Here is a 20,538-nt window from a genome sequence, read left to right on the forward strand (position 1 = left end):
CCAAAACATACGTCAAGTAGATCACGTGAATATCCCATTGTCACCACATATAAGCACATGCAAGACATACATAAGTGTTCTCAAATCCTTACAGACTCAATCTGATAAGATAACTTCAAAGGGAAAACTCAATTCATTACAAGAAGGTAGAGGGGGAGAAGCATCATAAGATCCAACTATAATAGCAAAGCTCGCGGTACATCAAGATAGTGCCATATCAAGAACACGAGAGAGAGAGAGAGAGAGAGAGAGATCAAACACATAGCTACTGGTACATACCCTCAGCCCCGAGGGTGAACTACTCCATCCTCGTCATGGAAAGCGCCGGGATGATGAAGATGGCCACCGGTGATGATTCCCCCCTCCGAGAGGGTGTCGGAACAGGGTCCCGATTGGTTTTTGGTGGCTACAGAGGCTTGCGGCGGCAGAACTCCCAATCTAGGTTTCTTTTTCGGGGTTTCTGTATTTATAGGAATTTTTGGCGTCGGTTTCACGTCAGGGGGTAAGTCAACCATGAGGTAGGGGCGCGTCCAGGGGTAGGGCACGCCCTCCACCCTCGTGGATGACTCGGGACTCTTCTGGCCCAACTCTTTTGATTCTGGGGCTTCTTCTGGTCCAAAAAAATTATCGGGAATTTTCAACTCGTTTGGACCCCGTTTTATATTCCTTTTCTATAAAACTCAAAAACAAGGAAAAACATAAACTGGCACTGGGCTCTAGGTTAATAGGTTAGTCCCAAAAATCATATAAAGTAGCATACAAATGCATATAGAACATCCAAAACAAATAATATAATAGCATGGAACAATCAAAATTATAGATCCATTGGAGACATATCAAGCATCCCCAAGCTTAATTCCTGCTCGTCCTCGAGTAGGTAAATGATAAAAACAGATTTTTTCCATGTGGAATGCTACCTAACATATTTACCAATGTAATCTCCTCTACTATGGCAAGAATATTCAGATCCATGAGATTCAAAACAAAAGTTTAGTATTGACATAAAAACAATAATACTTCAAGCATACTAACAAAGCAATCATGTCTTCTAAAAATAACATGGCCAAAGAAAGCTATCCCTATAAAATCATATAGTCTGGCTATGCTCTATCTTCATCACACAAAATATTTAAATTATGCACAACCCCGGTTTCAGCCAAGCAATTGTTTCATACTTTAGTATTCTCAAACTTTTTCAACTTTCACGCAATACATGAGCGTGAGCCATGGACATAACACTATGGTGGAATAGAATATGGTGGTTGTGGAGAAGACAAAAAGGAGAAGATAGTCTCACATCAACTAGGCGTATCAACGGGCTATGGAGAATGCCCATCAATAGATAACAATGTGAGTGAGTAGGGATTGCCATGCAACGGATGCACTAGAGCTATAACTGTATGAAAGCTCAAAAAGAAACTAAGTGGGTGTGCATCCAACTTGCTTGCTCATGAAGACTTGGGGCATTCGAGAAAGCCCATCGTTGGAATATACAAGCCAAGTTCTATAATGAAAAATTCTCACTAGTATATGAAAGTGACAACATAGGAGACTCTCTATCATGAAGATCATGGTGCTACTTTGAAGCACAAGTGTAGTAAAAGGATAGTAGCATTGCCCTTCTCTCTTTTTCTCTCATCATTTTTTTTCTTTTTGGGCCTTCTCTTTTTTTGGCCTCTTTTTTTATTTTTTATTCTTTGTCCGGAGTCTCATCCGGACTTGTGGGGGAATCATAGTCTCCATCATCCTTTCCTCACTGGGACAATGCTCTAATAATGAAGATCATCACACTTTTATTTACTTTACAACTCAAGAATTACAACTCGATACTTAGAACAAAATATGACTCTATATGAATGCCTCCGGTGTACCGAGATGTGCAATGAATCAAGAGTGACATGTATGAAAGAATTATGAAAGGTGGCTTTGCCACAAATACGTTGTCAACTACATGATAATGCAAAGCAATCTGACAATGATGAAGTGTGTCATAATAAATGGAACGGTGGAAAGTTGCATGGCAATATATCTTAGAATGGCTATGGAAATGCCATAATAGGTAGGTATGGTGGCTGTTTTGAGGAAGGTATATGATGGGTGTATGGTATCGGCGAAAGTTGCGCGGTACTAGAGAAGCTAGCAATAGTGGAAGGGTGAGAGTGCATATAATCCATGGACTCAACATTAGTCATAAAGAACTCACATACTTCTTGCAAAAATCTATTAGTTATTGAAACGAAGTACTACGCGCATGCTGTAGGGGAAGGTTTGGTAGGAGTTAACCATCGCGTGATCCCAACCTCCACACAAAGGATGACAATCAATAAATAAATCATGCGCCGACTTCATCACATAACGGTTCACCATACGTGCATGCTATGGGAATCACAAACTTTAACACGAGTATTTCTACAATCCACAATTACACACTAGCATGACTCTAATATCACCATGTTTATATCTCAAAACAATCATAAGGAATCAAACCTCTCTTAGTATTCAATGCATTTTATATGAAAGTTTTCATTATATCCCTCTTGGATGCCTACCATATTAGCACTAAATTCATAGCCTAAGAAAATTACCATGCTGTTTAGAGACTCTCAAAATAATATAAGTTAAGCATGATAGTTAATCAATTTCTAAAATAAAACCACCACCATGCTCTAAAAAGATATAAGTGAAGCACTAGAGCAAACGACAAACTACTCCGAAAGATATAAGTGAAGATCAATGAGTAGTTGAATAGTTATGCAACTATGTGAAGACTATCTAACATTTAATAATTTTGTATCTTGGGATATTATTCAAACAACAAGCAAAACAAAAACAAAATAAAATAACGCTCCAAGCAAAACACATATCATGTGGTGAATAAAAATATAGCCTCAAGTAAAGTTACCGATGAATGAAGACGAAAGAGGGGATGCTTTCCAGGGCATCCCCAAGCTTAGGCTCTTGGTTGTCCTTGAATATTACCTTGGGGTGCCTTGGGCATCCCCAACCTTAGGCTCTTTCCACCATTTATTCCATAGTCTATAGAATCTTTACCCAAAACTTGAAAACTTCACAACAGAAAACACGTAAGCTCCGTTAGTATAAGAAAATAAATCACCACTTAAGTACTGTTGTGAACTCATTCTAAATTCATATTAGTGTAATATATACTGTATTCCAACTTATCTATGGTTCATACCCTCCGATACTACTCATAGATTAATCAAAATAAGCAAACAACACATAGAAAATAGAATCTGTCAAAAACAGAACAGTCTGTAGTAGTCTGTAACTCTCGAATACTTCTGTAACTCCAAAAATTCTGACAAAAATAGTTTCACCTTAGAAATTTGTGAACCAATCCATAGAAGAAAGAATCAGGTCAAAATCACGTTTCAATAAGATTCTGGAAATTATTTACTGAGCGCAAAAGTTTCTGATTTTCAGCAGGATCAACACAACTATCACCACAAGCTATCCTAAAGGTTTTACTAGGCACTTTATTGAAACAAAATCTATAAAACATGATTACTACAGTACCTTACTCATGTGAACACACAAAAACAGTAGGGTTAAATATTGGGTTCTCTCCCAACAGGCGTTTTTCTTTAATGCCTTTCTAGCTAGGCATTATGATTTCAATGATGCTCACATAAAAGATAAGAATTGAAACATAATAGGAGCATCATGAAGAATATGACTAGCACATTTAAGTCTAACCCACTTCCTATGCCTAGGTATTTTGTAAGCAAACAACTTATGGGAACACGAATCAACTAGCATAGGAAAGCGAAACAAGCATAGCTTCAAAAAATTTAACACAGAGAGACGAAACTTGATATTATTCCAATTCCTACAAGCATATATTCCTCCCTCATAATAATTTTCAGTGGCACCATGAATGAATTCAACAATATAACCATCACATAAAGCATTATTTTCATGAGACACAAACATAGAAATTTTATTACTTTCCACATAAGCAAATTTCTCCTCATGAATAGTAGTGGGAGCAAACTCAACAAAATAACTATCATGTGAGGCATAGTCCAATTGAAAATTAAAATCAAGATGACAAGTTTCATGCTTATAATTATTCTTTATAGCATACTTGTCATCACAATAATCATCATAGGTAGCAACTTTGTTCTTATAATCAATTGGAACCTCTTCCGAAATAGTGGATTCATCACTAAATAAAGTCATGATCTCTCCAAATCCACTTTTATCAATATAATTATCATAAATAGAAGGCATGCTATCATCATAATAACTTTGCTCATAAAAACTTGGGGGACAAAAAATATCATCTTCATCAAACATAGCATCCCAAAGCTTATGGCTTTGCATATCATTAGCATCATGGATATTCAAATAATTCATACTAACAACATTGCAATCATGCTCATCATTCAAAGATTTAGTGCCAAACATTTTATAGACTTATTTTTCTAACACTTGAGCACAATTTTCCTTTAAATCATTTTCACGAAAGACATTAAAAAGATGAAGCATATGAGGCAACCTCAATTCCATTTTTTGTGTAGTTTTCTTTTATAGACTAAACTAGTGATAAAACAAGAAACTAAAAGATTCAATTGCAAGATCTAAAGATATACCTTCAAGCACTAACCTCACCGGCAACGGCGCCAGAAAAGAGCTTGATGTCTACTGCGGAACCATATTCTTGTAGACGTTGTTGGGCCTCCAAGTGCAGAGGTTTGTAGGACAGTAGCAAATTTCCCTCAAGTGGATGACCTAAGGTTTATCAATCCGTGGGAGGCGTAGGATGAAGATGGTCTCTCCCAATAAACCCTGCAACCAAATAACAAAGAGTTTCTTGTGTCCCCAACACACCCAATACAATGGTAAATTGTATAGGTGCACTAGTTCGGCGAAGAGATGGTCATACAAGTGCAATGGATGGTAGATGTAGGTTTTTCTAATGAAAATATAAAAACAGCAAGGTAGCAAGTGGTAAAAGTGAGCGAAAACTATATTGAAATGCTTCGAAACAAGGCCTAGGGTTCATACTTTCACTAGTGTAAGTTCTCTCAACAAGGATAACATAATTGGATCATATAACAATCCCTCAACATGCAACAAAGAGTCACTCCAAAGTCACTAATAGCGGAGAACAAACGAAGAGATTATTGTAGGGTAGGAAACCACCTCAAAGTTATTCTTTCTGATCAATCCATTGGGCTATTCCTATAAGTGTCACAAACAGCCCTAGAGTTCGTAGTAAAATAACACCTTAAGACACACATCAACCGAAACCCTAATGTCACCTGGATACTCCAATGTCACCTCAAGTATCTGTGGGTTTGATTATACGATATGCATCACACAATCTCAGATTCATCTATTCAAACCAACACAAAGAACTTTAAAGAGTGCCCCAAAGTTTCTACCGAAGAGTCAAGACGAAAACGTGTGCCAACCCCTATGCATAAGTTCACAAGGTGAACCCGCAAGTTGATCACCAAAACATACATCAAGTGGATCACGTGAATATCCCATTGTCACCACAGATAAGCACATGCAAGACATACATAAGTGTTCTCAAATCCTTACAGACTCAATCCGATAAGATAACTTCAAAGGGAAACTCAATTCATTACAAGAAGGTAGAGGGGGAGAAGCATCATAAGATCCAACTATAATAGCAAAGCTCACGATACATCAAGAACGTGCCATATCAAGAACACGAGAGAGAGAGAGAGAGAGAAAGAGAGAGAGAGAGAGAGAGAGAGATCAAACACATAGCTACTGGTACATACCCTCAGCCCCGAGGGTGAACTAATCCCTCCTCGTCATGGAGAGCGTCGGGATGATGAAGATGGCCACCGATGATGATTCCCCCCACCAGCAGGGTGCCGGAATAGGGTCCCGATTGGTTTTTGGTGGCTACAAAGGCTTGCGGCGGCAGAACTGCCGATCTAGATTTCTTTTCAGGGGTTTCTGTATTTATAGGAATTTTTTGTGTCAGTTTCACGTCAGGAGGGTCTCCGAGTCAACCAGAGGTAGGGGGGTGCGCCCAGGGGGTAGGGCGCACCCTCCACCCTCGTGGATGACTCGGGACTCTTCTGGCCCAACTCTTTTGCTTTGGGGGCTTCTTCTGGTCCCAAAAGAATCATCGGGAATTTTCAGCTCATTTGGACCCCGTTTGATATTTCTTTTCTATAAAACTCAAAAACAAGGAAAAACAGAAATTGGCACTACGCTCTAGGTTAATAGGTTAGTCCCAAAAATCATATAAAATAGCATATAAATGCATATAAAACATCCAAAACAGATAATATAATAGCATGGAACAATCAAAAATTATAGATACGTTGGAGACGTATCACATACCAGTTGGGGCCTTCATCTCATTAGCATCAGAGATCCAATTTTCATCACTATACCTTTCAAGTACGATGGGTATCCGGTATAGTGAAGTCCATAGTTCATAGTAGCTTTCAGATAGCGCATAATTCTTTCTATAGTATGCCAATGTACTTCACCCGGGTGGGAAACAAACTGGCTCAATTTTCTCACGTCAAACATGATGTCAGGCCTCGTAGCGCTTGTTAGATAAATGAATGAACCAATGATTTGAGAGTATCTCAATTTATCTTTAGTTGTGCCTTCAAACTTTAGAATCAACACACTAAGATCATATGGTGTTTAAGAGATTTTGCAGTCTGAATATCCCAAACAACTCAAAATCTTCTCAACTTAATGGGATTGCAAAAGTGTAATTCCACCCTCATCATCTCTCAATAGCTTGATGTTCAAGATAGCATCATCCGCACCAAGGTCCTTCATCTCAAAGTTTTGAGTTTGAAATGACTTGACCTCCTCAATGACTTTGAGGTTAGTTCCAAATATCAGTATGTTATCAACATACAAGCATAGTATAACTCCTTCGCCTCCACCATGGCGATAGTACACACATTTGTCAGCTTCATTGACAAAGAAGCCAACATATGTTAAATTTGTATTAAACTTTTGATGCCATTGCTTAGGTGCTTGTCGTAGACCATATAAAGATTTTAGCAACTTACACACCTTGCCTTACTGACCATCTATCACAAAGCCATCTGACTGTTGCATGTAGATTTCCTCGTCGAGCTCTCCATTCAGTAAAGTCGTCTTGACATCCATCCGATAGACGAGAAGACCATGCGAGGCCGCTAACGCAAGTAACACTCGAATGGTGGTCAGTCTAGTCATGGGTGAATAAGCATCGAAGAAATCTTCTTCTTTCTGGGCATAACCCTTGGCCACAAGCCTAGCCTTGTACTTTTCAATAGTACCGTCGGGCCTAAGCTTCTTATTGAGCACCCACTTACATCCCAATGGTTTGCAACCATAGGGACGTTCAATGATTTCCCATGTCCCATTATCCATGATGGAATCCATCTCGCAACGGACCGTTTCTTTCCAGTAGTCAGCATCTGGAGATGCATATGCTTCAAAAATAGAAGTGGGAGTATCATCCAAGAGGTACACAAGGAAATCATAACCAAAGGTCTTTGAAGTTCTTTGTCTCTTGCCCTACCAAGGGTTTCATGATCATCATCAACCTCAAGACTTTCATCATGTGTTTGTTCATAGTGTTCCATAGGAATGACAGGCTCGGGAGTCTCCTTAGATTCCTGTCTAGAAGTGATTTGCATATCTCTCATAGGAAAATTATCCTCAAAGAATGTAGCATCCTTAGACTCAATAATTGTATCAACCTTCACGTCAGGTGTCTCAAAATTCACTACTAGAAATCTATAGTCCACGATGTTCTTAGCATAGCCCAAATTAACACAGCCCACGGTCTTTGGTCCAAGCTTACTCTTTTTGGGAATTGGCACATTGACTTTCACCAAACAGCCCCAAGTATGCAAGTACAAGATTGTAGTTCTTCTCTTCTCCCATTTCCCATAGGGAGTGACCTCATGATCCTTTGTCGGAACATTATTCAGGACATGACCCGACGTTAATATAGCCTCCCCCACCATTATCTGGATAAACCCGGTGTATCTAACATGGCATTAACCAAATGAGTTAGAGTATGGTTTTTCCATTCGGAAACCATGCTTTACTCGAGTGAGTAGGGAGGCGTCCTCTCATGATTATATTGTGTTCCACAAAAAGAATCAAACTCATTAGATAAGTACTCTCTGGCACAATCTAATCAGACTCATTTCATTTTATTTACAAGTTGATTCTCAACTTCTACCTTACAGACTTTAAAGTAGTGTAGAGCCTCATCTTTGGTATTTAACAGATGCACATAGCAATATCTAGTGGAATCATCTATTAATGTCATGAAGCATTTCTTTCCACCTTTAGTCAACACACCATTCATCTCACAAAGATCAGAATATATGAGTTCTAATGGTGCCAAGTGTCTCTCCTCCACAGCCTTGTGGGACTTGTGAGGTTGCTTAGCTTGCACACAGAATGACACCTAGAACCTTTGGCTAAAGTGAAACTCGGGATTAAATTCAATTTTTCTAGCCGTGTCATAACACCAAAACTAATGTGATAAAGACGTGAATGCCAAACTTCTAATTCATCAATACTCGATGAATATAGTTCATGAATTTATTACAAAGATTTGTTAGGTAAAGGCGGAACAAACCTCAGCATTCATAACCTTTCCAATGAATAGTCCATATTTCGTAACGACTACTTTATTAGACTCGAAGACCAACTTAAACCATTCTCTACACAGAAGGAAGCCACTAACGAGGTTCTTCTTGATGGCGGGGACATGTTGCATGTTCTTCAGCTGCACGATCCTTCCTGACGTAAACTTCAGATCGACCGTGCTAACACCATGAACAGAAGCACTCGCACCATTCCGCATCAATACGGACCCGTGATCCATGGCCTGGTAAGAAGAGGACAATGAAATGTTAGCACACACATGAATATTTGCACCTGTGTCCACCCACTAAACGGTGGACTGGCAAACTGAAAATACTGCACCACTCTCATTGTTTCCCACAATCATATTGGCAGACTTAGAGTCCGGCCTTGGCTTCTTGCACTTGTTGCGGCACTTGTTTACCCAATGTTCCTCAGAACCACAAGTGAAGCAACCATCTCCCTTCTTGTTCTTCTTGAGGGTCTTCTTACCCTTCTTCTTAAAGTCAGTATTCTATTGGACATAACTCTTCCCCTTGGACTTGTGGGAATTGAAGTTCCTCTGATGTACCATATTGGCGACATAAGTTCCTTCGACTCCTTTACCGTGCGAGTCATTTGCTCTCGAATTCTGCTCAACACTTAGATGGTTCATGCCATCATTTACTGAGAATTCACGCCTCTAATGTTTCAAAGTGGTAGCAAAGTTCTTGAGAAATTAGGGAGCTTGGAGATTATGCGTCCCATGGAAAATTTGCCCGGTAAATCACACTTAAGAAGCTCAATTTCCTTAGCGATGCACTGTATCTCATTTGCCTGTTTCAATACAGAACGGTTCTCAACCATTCTATAAACATGGAACTGCTCGATGAAATACATCTCGCTCCAAGCATCGGTGGTGCCGAATTTAGATTCGAGCACCTCTCACAAGTCCTTGGCAACCCGCATATGTAAATGTGCATCAACCAACTAATCTTCAATCGTGCTCAGATTTTCTCCAAGAAAGATGACGATGGCCTCCCTGAATGCCTTCTCTAGTTCAAGAGTGATCCTTTCTATGGGAGTAGCACTGGCGACCCTGAACATGTCCATCACTGTGAGCCATAAGGTGGTTTTGATCTGCCAACATTTAAAATACGTATCGGTAAACTTATCTAGTTTCAGTGAAGCAGCAAAGCCATGATTCAAAAATTGCCTACACATATTAGTTTTTTGGATTGTTGAGTATATATGCAACTTTTGGTTAATCTATTTCATGAATAAATCATGAGCATGGCATTGACAAAAGTAATAACATACTGATTGTGATCCAGATAAGCGTGTACTATGCATATAGTAGAAACATCTACACACATAAGTAGTAGTGCTAAGACAGGAATAAATAGGAGCGTGATAAGCGAGTTATACCCTCTAATAGGCCAGGCAGAAGTCGTGGCGGTGGCAGTGGCGGACTTCTTCTTGGCTTCTAGTTTCTCGGTGGTCGCATGGTCGACTTCATTGGCGGTGGACATGGTGACGATGAGGATGACACGAACGAATGATGCAGTGGATGAACGACGGTGAGCAGTCGCATAGGAGACATGCTCCCCAATAACCAAATCGCCCCTCTCCCGTACAACATCTGAAGAGGTGGGGTTTCAGAGGCCTGCTCTCTCATCAACCATGTACGTGGTGGACAGGATGGGATCACCATCGGCAACACCAGCAAAAGGAACGTGGAGAGACGTGGGTTGGACCGATGTGAGCTCGGCTCATTCCTACAACCCGCGGCGAGGCAATGTTGGCGGAGGAGGAGGAGGAGCACGCGGGAGTCACTTCTCTTCTCAAGCTCCAATAGCAAGTGGAAGAGAATCTCTTATAAGAAGGTCCAACTCCTCTCCAACTAGAGGTATGAGACTAAACTTTCCACCACACTCATTGCCATATAACCCACATGGGACCTTAGAGATTTTTTGAAATTGCTAGTTGGGCCCTAGGCCTACTCTCACATTTCAACAGTTTTCAGTTTCACTTTTCGACCAAGCTCTTTCAATTCTATTCATAGATCAAGAGAGTGAACAAACTGTAACTCCAAAGTGATGGTAATTCTTGCCCTTCTACCTGATCAACGACCTTGTGCAGTCGACTTACTAATGCCTATTCTCGTATGTTCTAACGTTTAAAATGGTGTGTCTTGTAAAGACCCTACTATGATGGCTTAAGATTCACCAATGCACGTTGTTTGATATTTTGTTATATTTTTTTAAAATCATGAATCACGTGTAGAGGCCGCAGGACCTCAACGTATTTCAACGACTTCCTAAGCTAGTGAATTCACATTGTGCTAGTTAAGGGCATCTCCAACGATAAGGAGGCAGCCATCCAACACTACCCGCATACATTTTCACAACAACTCATACCAATTAGACAAAATTCGATCAAACCAGACAAATTTTGATATAAACATGACATAAATCGTCAAAAGTAGAATAATTTGTACATACAACCGAACAATATTTCATCCGGTGAACTAAAAACCCAATACTAAAACACTAAACTATCCTATACTTCACGGCGACCTCGTAGGTCATGCCGGGCTGACCGACGGCCCCTCCCCCTCCGTCATCATTGCCCGACCCGATGTCGGAGTCGGAGTCGTCGGGCTTAGGGCGGTGGAAGGTGGAAATTTCGCGGCAGGGCTTGCCGGTGGCCGCCTGACACTCGGGGATGATCCTCTCCACCTCCTCATATGACGAGCGTAGTGCGACCGCGGCCACCGAGGACGTGGGGCTGGAGGAGAGGGCGACGGTCATTGGAGGCATCGTCCTTAGCGGCGACAATGATCTCAGTGAGGGACCATTCCTCACCGTACCTGGCCATCTCCCCGTCGAGGCGGCGAAGACGGCGCTTGGCTGTCCCCGATGTCGTCACGGAGCGGTCCAGGGCCCAGGCGTACGCCGGGTCCGGGTTCACCATGATGTGTGGCGGCGGGACATCTGAGTCCGCGAACTTGGATCGGCGCATGCCGTTGCGGCTATCCTGTCACTGCTACTCCCGGTCAGCGTACTCATGCGCCGTCATAGCGCTCCGGGACGATGATGAGGAGCCGCCACTGCGGAGGAAGTGCAGAATGCGCCCGCGCGCCTTGGGCAGGGGCGGCGGCGAGCGGCGCTCCACCTTCACGATGCGTCGGGTGGCGGCAAGAGACACTCCTCCTTCACGACGCATCGGGGCGGCAGTGAGAGCCGCTCCTGCTTGACACGACGTTTGATTTGGACGCCGCGGTTGCGCGGCGGGCGAAGAGCGTGTAGAGGATGTCGGCTCCGGCTTTACGGGGAGGAGCACCCCGCTAGGGGAGCCGGGTCGCTGGTGTGGACGATAGAGCGATGGAGCATCAACTCCATCTGTTCCTCGAACTGTGTGTCCGTGCCAGCTTAGACCTTGCCCGGCACCGTCGGTGTGGACTGCGGTGGCGGTGGCAGCTGGTCCTCCTCGTCGCGCGGAAGATATGATGATCTTCACCCGCTTTGAGTCGCTGCCAGGCGACGAGGACGACGGCCCCGGAATTTCAGGGCGGTGTCTCCACGAGTCGTCAGATCCCACCCTGGAACCGCCTGCCAGCGCTGACGCCCAGGACTTGCCCATCGCAGCCAGAGATGTGGAGGGAGATGGGCGGGGAGGGGAGGAGGAGCATGCGATGTGGACGACTTCGGAGCACGGCTTAAATAGCCGCGCCAGGCCATGCGAAGAGCCGGTCAGTCGCTTCAATGCGGCGCAGCGGCAGGAGTTGGTTCCTCGGGAACCTGCGTCCGCATTGAAGCGGCGGCTGCTGAGAGGTCGCGTCGGTCAGCGCCGCCCTCCCTCCCTCCGGTCATATCACAGCATCAATGTCAGCCTCCGCATGCCTGGGCCGGCATGAATGCGGCACGTGCATCGGAAGAAAAGTGTGGGAGGGGCGGGTGATGGGTTTTTGGTGGTCCAGGGGCGGTCAGAAGCGGACTTCCGCAAAGCTCCCGCACTTTTGTTCTGATTTACGAGAGAAATCGCGTCCGGACCATCCCGCAGACTGATACAGGTCAGCGTTGGATGTCGTCCGCGGTTCGAACAGTTACGGGAGGTTTACTACCCCGTTTGGACATGCTAAGAGCATCTCCAGCCACGCCCCCAGAACGGCCTCCCCAGGTGATTTTTTTTGCGCCGGCGCCGAAAAAACGGCCCAGTCGCGCCCCCAGGAGCCCGTTTTTCTTCGTCTTGGGCCGAAATCAGCACCGGCGGACCCAAGCTAAACCCGACGCGCCGGGGGGCGCCCGGGGGCGCCAGGTCGAGTGTTTTGGCGCAAAACAGCCGCGGGCTCGCCGAGTCAGCGAGACGGCCGCTTCGTCGACCTCATCGCCTCGGTTCCCGCGGGAATCAATGCGTTTATACCTCACGGGCGGCACTGTGAAGACGCCGCCGACGCGCGTCCCGCCTGCATGACCCCCCCCCCTCCCGACCACCCCGCTTCGGCTATAAAAGGCGCCCCCTCCCAGCGGGTGAGCGCCACAGCCTCCCCCTCTCCCTCCCGCGAAAGCCTTCTCCCCCCGATGAGCTCTCCCACCACTCCCCTGCCCGCCGACGAGCGAAACCATGGCGGAGACATACCCAGGCGACGGCGCAGCGGCGAACGGCTTCAGCCGCCGACACCTCTAGGAGCCGGAGGCGCGCCTTCTGTACGAGGCCGAGTACCCAGCGCCCCCCAACATGCGCGTGTCGGGTTCGTGGAGACTGAGCGTCGGCGGCGTCCCGGTGCCGCCGGTGCCCGAAGGGGAGGCACGGCGGGCGGAGAATGCCCGCATCCGCTCCTTGCTGACGGAGGGCAGCGGAACGAGCCGAGATACGCTCCCGACAGCAAAACGTTGTGGACGCTGTACTTCGAGCACCGCCGCGAGGAGCAGATCGCCTCCGTCAACGTCACCATCCCCCGCGGCCGCCTCAACTCCGAAGGACGGCGCGAGTGGTGGGGCGTCCCCGGCCGCACACTCGACGCCGTCCTCGACCACATTGAGACCGGCAATGTGCCGCGGCTGGAGTACCCGATGCGCCCCTCCTTCTCTCGCCGCCGCGACAGTTCCTGGATGCCGCGACGAATGGAGCCGGGGTCGTCCTCGTCGTCAGGCTCCGGCTCGCCGGCCCTCCGCCCCGTCAAACCCGAGCTGAAGGAGACACCACTTGGGCGTCGCGCTCGCAGCGGCGCCCTCGTCATCAAGGAGCCCTCGCCTGCGGTGGCACCGACGAGGCGCTCCCTTCGTCTGGTCTGGCTAAAGCCCGAGCTGGACATGCTTCCCGTGAAGCCGGAGCACGCCGGCATGGTAGCCCCCGACGACTAGTCCGCCCTCAAATGGGCGAGGGAGGACTACGTCGGCGAGCAGGTGCGCCGCCAGCGTCGGGCGTACCTGGAGACCCAGGCCCGTAGCCGCGCCGAGGCCCGTCGCCGCGCCGAGGAGGGCGGTGTTATCGTCATCGACAGCGACGACGAGGGCGAGGCCGGGCCGTCAAGCGCTGTCCGCGACCCCGGCGAGGGATGCAGCAGGGACGCCGCAGGTGAGGCGCACGACGACGACGACGACTACACCCGCTTTTACAGGCTTCTCGGCATGTAGACGACGGCGGCGGCGATGGTGGCGGCAGCGGCTAGGCTTTTTAGTTCGTTTTTAAGTTAGTTCATGCATGTTTTTAAGTTTTTGTACAAATTTCGACGAAAAATGGTTGAGTTCATGCAAAAGTCGCCGAGTTTGCAAAAAAATTGAAACGAACTTCGCCGAACCCGTGGCAACCGTGGACGTGTGACTGGGAGCGAACTGGACCCCAAAAAACGATCTAGCGCCGGCTCGCCCCCAGGCCGCTCTTTTTCGACGCCTTGAAGAACCGAACGGCTGGAGATGCTTTAAGAAAAAACGCTCACGGGTGCTACCGCCGCCGCCCCGTCGAAAAATGAAGTGGCAGCCCCACCTGTCATCAATCAAAAAGTAAAAGAAGAAACTACCTCCCCCTTTCCTTCTCCCCCGTCTCCGGACTATTTTCTTTCCCCGAAGCGCCTCGCCTCCTCTCCGATCCCGCCACGAAGCAAGGGCTCGCCATGGAGACCAGCGCCAGCGGGGCGGAGCCCGCGAACGCCGGGATCGAGGTGTCCGCTGACCCCTGCAGCTCCGCGGGCGGCGGCCATCGACTCTCAGTGCACCAGATCGTTGGCGGCGGCAAAGGTAACCACTACTCTTCTACCCCCAGTTATCTCCTCCCGTTTTCTGCTGAGTTCGGGGTAAATCGCTCTTACACTACAGCTGTGTGATTGCAAACGCGAATTGGATGTTGTGAGGCGGATGGATGATTGGCCAGATTGTCACTGGGCTTTCCGATGGTCTCTCTCGATTGGATCATGTGTATTTGCGGGAGTAATGGCAGGGTTGAGTAAAGGTGGTTGACCTTTTGGCTTTCATTTCGTAGGTTAAGTAGAAGAAGCGTGCGTGAGTGTGGCCAAGGCTGGGTGTAGGTCTGTAGACTGTAGTTCAGATTGTGTACTGTGGTTTCAGAGAGCGCGTGCTAGGATGTGAGTGTACACAGGTAACTGAGATCATGCCATTAAGTTTTGCTCTGAATTCTAGCTGATGCTTATCAACTCAATCACCATTGAAATACATGTGATTCATAACTCAAAGCAAACATGGCATGTTGGCCACCTGTACATACTGAACCAATACCTTAGGTATTATTATTACTGCTATTAATGTTATTATTTTAAATTCTTTTCTGCAACGTGTTGTGTTAGTATCAATACTCAAATGAGAGACCAATCATTAGGAGTACTAACCTGTCATACTACAAAGCGGTAGCTAAATAATTGCTACACTTATCTCAGATGACTGTTTCTTATGTTTATTATCTGAATTTCTGATACACTTAATTGATAGTTTGTAATCTGAATTTCTGGTACACTTAATTTCCCTGCAAAAAATAAATAAATTGACCAGCTTAACTTCAAGAGTACTGTCCTTTGTATATTTCTCTTGTGCAATGGTAAGGGTAAGGTTGAAGTAATATCCAGCGGTATGATTTTGCCCTTTTTATGCCTCCACGTACAGTTGGCCTTATGTATCTCTTGCTCATTGATTTAAGATGTTTTTCCTATCTTTCAGCTGCTGATATCATCTTATGGAAGTGTAAACGTGCTACTGTTGGTGTTATATTTGGTGCTACTATTGCATGGTGGTTGTTCGAGAAGTCCGAACTATCGTTCTTGACTATCTGCTGTGATGTACTGCTCATTTTGATAGTTGTACAGCTCATATGGGTCAAAATATCTGGGTTGCTAAATAAGTAAGGAACCTTATCGATGATTTTGTGTTCTTACATATTTCAACAGAAGTTTATCAATGTATTTGTTATCGGTTAATTATTGTAGGCAACCTAGGCAACTGCCTGAGTTAGTTCTGTCAGAGGAGATGGTTAATAATGCTGCGGCTTCATTCCGTGTTAAAGTGAACAACATGCTAATGATTGCACATGACATTACTCTTGGCAAAGACTTCCGGCTCTTTTTCCAGGTTAGCTATTATGCCATTGTTTCTCTTTGGTTGTTACATGAGATCATTATGATTACTGACCAGTGAAAATTCTTCACAGGTTGTGTCGGTCCTGTGGTTGCTATCTGTTATTGGCAATTTCTACTCTTCTGTAACTCTTGCTTATATAGGTATGTTATGGTGTAAACATCTTATTTTGAGTCCACACAGGCAGAGAAATGTAGGGGCATATGGTACCGGGCATGCATAATCATGTCTCTGTTGGTCCTTTGTGGAGATTCCATTACTAACTTTACAGTGTATGGATGACAGGAACCATTGCTCTGGTGACAGTACCTGTACTTTACCATAGACACCAGGAGCACGTGGACAGGTATGCTGGGATGGTCCACCGGAATATCTCAAGGCATTACAAGATCGTCGACGAAAATGTGATAAGCAGACTACCTAGAAGCTTCATCAGAGATAAAGATGATTGATCTGCGTCAAAGTTTGATGCTTGTCATTTTTATGCTCGTTAAATAGTTTGGGTTTGTTGTATTTCTGCATCGTAGGTTGCATCAAGTAGGTATCTAGATCAGTGGAAACTGAAACTTGATTTAGGTACCTTTTCAGTGTACTGTTGATCAATAAGATCAATGCCAAAAGGGCATGCAGAAGATCGCAGCACCTCGACCAATATCCTTGAACACATCTGTATAGACTGATCTACGTGTTACCCCTGATGTTTTTTTTTCATCTCTTTTGAGATGGACCATTGAGTTGGTTTTCGCAGCAAAATGAGCTGCAATTGCAACCTCTTAAAAATTTAACTGTTGTCATGAGTACGGAAGTTAAGTAGTTGTCACGTACTCACACTGTATCAAAATATAAGATGTTTTTACAGTTTAATTCTATTTTGATACAGAGGAAGTAAATCACTCTAGACCTGTTTCCTGGTCAAGTTTGTACTTCATCCCAAAATAAGTGTCTTTTGGGACGGAGGGAGTATATAATTGCAACTGGCAACACAGTATTGTGAACTTATTTAGTACTCCCTCCGTCCGGAAATACACGTCGGAGAAATGGATGTATCTAGACGTATTTTAGTTATAGATACATCCAATTTTATTCACCCCTCCGACAAATATTTCGGGAAGGAGGGAGTACTAGCAGAACGCTCGTGCGTTGCTATGGGCTATCCACCGTGTTATCTCTAATAGCCGTCCAGCACAAAAACCGCATCCCGTGATGCATCTTCCCTTTTTTTGTCGAAACCTCCCCTTCCCGCTTGGTTTGCCGTCATAGTGGGATGTTTCTCGCTGGAATCACCTCCTTTAAAACCAGATGACGTCCACCTCATCTTCGCCGTGCATTATAGGGATGAAAATTTTCATGTTTACAATACAGTAGAGTGGATTAAACTAAGTTATACTATTGACACAAAACAACAAATAATTATAGAGATTATTCCCAAAGGGCCATTCAACCTGGTAAATGCACACTGGCGTTGGAGGCGAATGGCAACGTGAACGTATTCCTAGTCACCAATAAGCTCCACCTCCAGCCCACATATACTACAGGGGATAATTGTCGTTCTTCTCTTCCTCCTCCTCCCCTACATGTTCTACTCTTAGCCTCTTTGCCAAGATGTTTCATTGGCGCCAACCAGCACCACGTCAACATTAGTGTGTTCGACGTCGACACATCATCTTCTTCTTTCTCATTCCTCGTCAACTTTAATTCTCATTCCTACTTACTTTTTAGAATACCCTTTCTTTAATTTTTTTCGTCTTAATTTTTGAAACACTCTTTCTTTCTCAAACACCATGGACCACTTGGTGGATTTAGTTCTTTTTCCTTCTTATTCTTGTAACAATCTTCCTTTCTACTATAGCATGAACCAACTGGTCAATGTTGTGTCGTGTTGTCCTCACTCGTGAATGTTTCGGCAACCGTCAGCGTGTGGACATCTTACAGAGCATAGTCATCATCCATCTTGGTGAACGCTAGGTCGCCCATGTCGCGAGCGCATGGTGGTCGTCAAGGTTTTTAATTTTAGAAAAAAATAATATTTTTGGACCTTACCAAAATAAGCGAAATTTCGAAAATTGTTTCGGATTTTGAGATTTCAAATATCACTTAATTTTAATGAATTCTAACATAATTTGAATTTACTTTGAAATCGGTTAGAATCTACCTCAGAAATTCGGGGTTAAAAATATTTCAGACCCCAATTTCGCACATTTCCCTGAAATATGTCGTTGTCCATGTTGGCAAGCGGAGCTCGGCCATGTTGCTGAGAGCCTGTTGATCGTCCTTGCCATCGAGCGCCTTCAAAATGATTTGGCACGATTAACTGCTTGCTATATTAGTTTAGTACACAAATAATTAACGGCCTACATAATTCTCTGCATGCCTAGTTAAGTGTCAACCAGATCAGTTGACTAGTTGGAAAAATTCCATGCTTCTACTATCTATAGGCATAAATAACTATCTACCTAATTAATTAATTGCATTAATGACTTGATTTCCAGATTGATTCGATGCGAAACATTTTCTATTTAAATGGACCTAATGAATTGTAAAAGATCGAGGATGTTGCCTAGAGGGGGGGTGAATAGGCGTTTTAAAATAATTACGGTTTAGGCGTGAACAAATGCGGAATAAACCTAGCGGTTAATTTGTCAAGCACAAAATCTACAACAACTAGGCTCACCTATGTGCACCAACAACTTATGCTATGCAAGATAAATAACTAAGTGATAGCAAGATATATGACAAGAAACAATATGGCTTTCACAAAGTAAAGTGCATAAGTAAAGGGCTCGGGTAAGAGATAACCGAGGCATGCGGAGACGATGATGTATCCCAAAGTTCACACCCTTGCGGATGCTAATCTCCGTTTGGAGCGATGTGGAGGCACAATGCTCCCCAAGAAGCCACTAGGGCCATCGTAATCTCCTCACGCCCTCGCACAATGCAAGATGCCGTGATTCCACTAAGGGACCCTTGAGGGCGGTCACCGAACTCGTACAAATGGAAACCCTTGGGGGCGGTCACCGAACCCGTACACTTTGGTAACCCTTGGGGGCGGTCACCGGTACCCGTCAAATTGCTCGGGGTGATCTCCACAACCTAATTGGAGACCCCGACGCTTGCCCGGAGCTTTACACCATAATGATTGAGCTCTGAACACCACCAACCGTCTAGGGTGCCCAAGCACCCAAGAGGAACAAGCTCAAGGGTACCAAGCACCCAAGAGTAATAAGCTTCTCAGCTTGTAACTTCCACGAATCACCGTGGAGAACTCAAACCGATGCACCAAATGCAATGGCAAGGGCACACGGAGTGCCCAAGTCCTTCTCTCCCAAATCCCACCAAAGCAACTATTGTTAGGGAAGAAAATGAGAGAAAGAACAAGAAGGAGAACACCAAGAACTCCAAGATCTAGATCCAAAGGGTTCCCCTCACATAGAGGAGAAAGTGATTGGTGGAAATGTGGATCTGGATCTCCTCTCTCCTTTCCCCAAAAAACTAGCAAGAATCCATGGAGGGATTGAGAGATAGCAAGCTCGAAGAAGGTCAACAATGGGGGAAGAACACGAGCTCAAAGGATAGGGTTCATTGGGGAAGAAGACCCCCTTTTATAGGTGGGGAAAAATGTTGGGGAACGTAGTAATTTCAAAAAAATTCCTACGCACACGCAAAATCATGGTGATGCATAGCAACGAGAGGGGAGAGTGTTGTCCATGTACCCTCGTAGACTGAAAGTGGAAGCGTTAGAACAACGCGGTTGATGTAGTCGTACGTCTTCACGGCCCGACCGATCAAGCACCGAAACTACGGCACCTTCGAGTTCTAGCACACGTTCAGCTCGATGACGATCCCCGTACTCCGATTCAGCAGAATGTCGGGGAAGAGTTCCGTCAGCACGACGGCGTGGTGACGATCTTGATGTTCTACCGTCGTAGGGCTCCGCCTAAGCACCGCTACAATATTATCGAGGAGGACTATGGTGGAGGGGGCACCGCACACGGCTAAGAGATCAAGAGATCAATTGTTGTGCCTAGAGGTGCCCCCCTGCCCCCGTATATAAAGGAGCAAGGGGGGAGGGGGCGGCCGGCCTAGGAGGGGGCGCGCCATGGGGAGTCCTACTCCCACCGGGAGTAGGACTCCCTCCTTCCTTGTTGGACTAGGAGAGGGGGAAGGAAAGGGAGAGGAGGAGAAGGAAAGAGGGGGCCGGCCCCCCTTGCCCTAAACCAATTCGGTTTGGGCCTTGGGGGGCGCGCCCCACACTCCCCTTGCTGCCCTCTATTTCCACTAAGGCCCATGTAGGCCCATTAAGCCCCCGGGGGGTTTGCGGTAACCCTAGAGTACTCCGGTAAAATCC

At 45.3% G+C, this 20,538-nt stretch overlaps 1 protein-coding gene across 1 annotated transcript; it reads left to right on the plus strand.

The window, feature by feature from the left end:
* Nucleotides 1–13,685: 13,685 nt before the first annotated feature.
* On the plus strand, nt 13,686–16,962 carry LOC119292685 (reticulon-like protein B2). The gene is made up of 7 exons (XM_037571431.1): nt 13,686–13,958; nt 14,019–14,245; nt 14,617–14,849; nt 15,780–15,960; nt 16,046–16,187; nt 16,267–16,336; nt 16,479–16,962. The coding sequence occupies exons 1-7, from the start codon at nt 13,686–13,688 to the stop codon at nt 16,643–16,645; spliced, it is 1,293 nt and encodes a 430-aa protein (XP_037427328.1). The 3' UTR covers nt 16,646–16,962.
* The last annotated feature ends 3,576 nt before the right edge of the window (nt 16,963–20,538 follow it).

The sequence above is a fragment of the Triticum dicoccoides genome, chromosome 4B (assembly GCF_002162155.2).
Source record: "Triticum dicoccoides isolate Atlit2015 ecotype Zavitan chromosome 4B, WEW_v2.0, whole genome shotgun sequence".
Lineage (NCBI taxonomy): Eukaryota > Viridiplantae > Streptophyta > Magnoliopsida > Poales > Poaceae > Triticum > Triticum dicoccoides.